Source organism: Austrofundulus limnaeus, unplaced genomic scaffold, assembly GCF_001266775.1.
Source record: "Austrofundulus limnaeus strain Quisiro unplaced genomic scaffold, Austrofundulus_limnaeus-1.0 Scaffold36, whole genome shotgun sequence".
In the NCBI taxonomy this organism is placed as follows: Eukaryota; Metazoa; Chordata; class Actinopteri; order Cyprinodontiformes; family Rivulidae; genus Austrofundulus; species Austrofundulus limnaeus.
This window is the reverse complement of record NW_013952438.1, coordinates 5483-6874: the sequence shown is the minus strand read 5'-3', so window position 1 is coordinate 6874 and position 1392 is coordinate 5483. Positions and strand designations below refer to the sequence as shown.

The following is a 1392-nucleotide window of genomic DNA, read 5'->3' as shown; positions in this document are numbered from 1 at the left end:
GATTAAGATCTACTTCACTCAGTCTGGGCCAATAATCTCTTTATTTGTCTGAGGGAAAGTACAGGAGGGAGGGAGGCCTATACAGCAGTAATATAACAAGGGGTCTTAATGTGGAAACAGAAGATCTGGGAAACTCTTTCAAAAGGGGTTTAAAGCCAACATTGTATTTGTTATTTGTATTATAATATTCCAAATCAAAATAATGTCTCATAATAAAAGTAAATATTCTGTTTTCTCTTCTGTTTCTGACTCAATTTCAATTAAACCTGCTTTGGGAACCACGATTTACCAAAATGCGTCCGAGCACAGTCTTCTATTTAAGGCTGAAAAATAATGCAGTGGGGGAAAATAATTTATATTTTGGAAAAATGTATATTATAAAGATCTTGTAGGTGTGTCCTTTTATAATGCAAAATATTCATTTTAAAAAACCCTGAGACAGAAAACGAAAAAGCTTGAGACATAAACGATAAGTTTACATGTGAAATCAAACTGTGGATGTAAAGTTTTTGTGACCAATTCTACAATTGCTCTTTCACTGACATCTACTTTTTTGTGTTCACGCAGGATGCAGAGAGATGCAGATTTCTTACACAAGAAGGCGGAGAGAGCAACACTGAGGGTGTGCCTCAGAGATAAATACAGGCTGCCGAAGGTAAACACACCTGAGTCTCTGTCGCTGCAGAAAAACAACTGTTTTAAGATTTGTTTCATCATCGAAGTTATTATAATGAAACGTGTTCCACAAAAAAAGAATGTTAGTTAAAAATAAAACTAAGAAACTTTAAAATAAAAAGGGAAAAAAGAGAAACTGAAATAGAAAAGAATTGCTTGTGACTCAGGATAGATATTTAATCTTTTTTACCTGCAGTTTGGCATTTTGGACAAAAGGGAAATAATCAAACTAGTATTCTTTGAAGGACTGCATACTGCCCGCTGCATGCCAAGGGTTTAAACAAACATCTGTTAGAGCTTGGTGTATGTGTTGGGGATGACTCTCAGCTACGACCTTAGCTCAGTATCTGTAAAACTGACATTTTATTTATACAGTTGGTTAGCTGCAGCTCTCTTGATTCCAAAAATAGAATAAATTTTTATTTCAAAACAGACATAAAACAACAGATAAGTGTAGATTTACATTTTGGCCAACTTACAAGACCATCTGTATAAAAGGAGTAAGATGTAAAACTTATATTTTCCACTTTCTCACTTTTCATTTGATCAATCTAATCCTGATTTTTTATTCTTGTTAAACCTTCTTGCTTTGTACACATTGCTATCTCAATTACACCCAAACACAGAAATAATGGATTTTATTTTAAAAAAATAAAAAAATATGTCAATTGTTTCCACTCAACTGCACTGAGTAAAGGTAATACATTTACTTTACAC

General features: G+C 33.3%; 1 protein-coding gene across 1 annotated transcript in view; it reads left to right on the top strand.

The window, feature by feature from the left end:
- The window catches only part of cplx4a (complexin 4a), a 4902-nt gene that overhangs the window by 1401 nt on the left and 2109 nt on the right, over positions 1-1392 (top strand). Inside the window, exon 2 of the mRNA XM_014006444.1 lies at positions 568-655. Within this exon, the coding sequence (XP_013861898.1) occupies positions 568-655 (88 nt within the window). The remainder of the gene's footprint in view (positions 1-567; positions 656-1392) is intronic.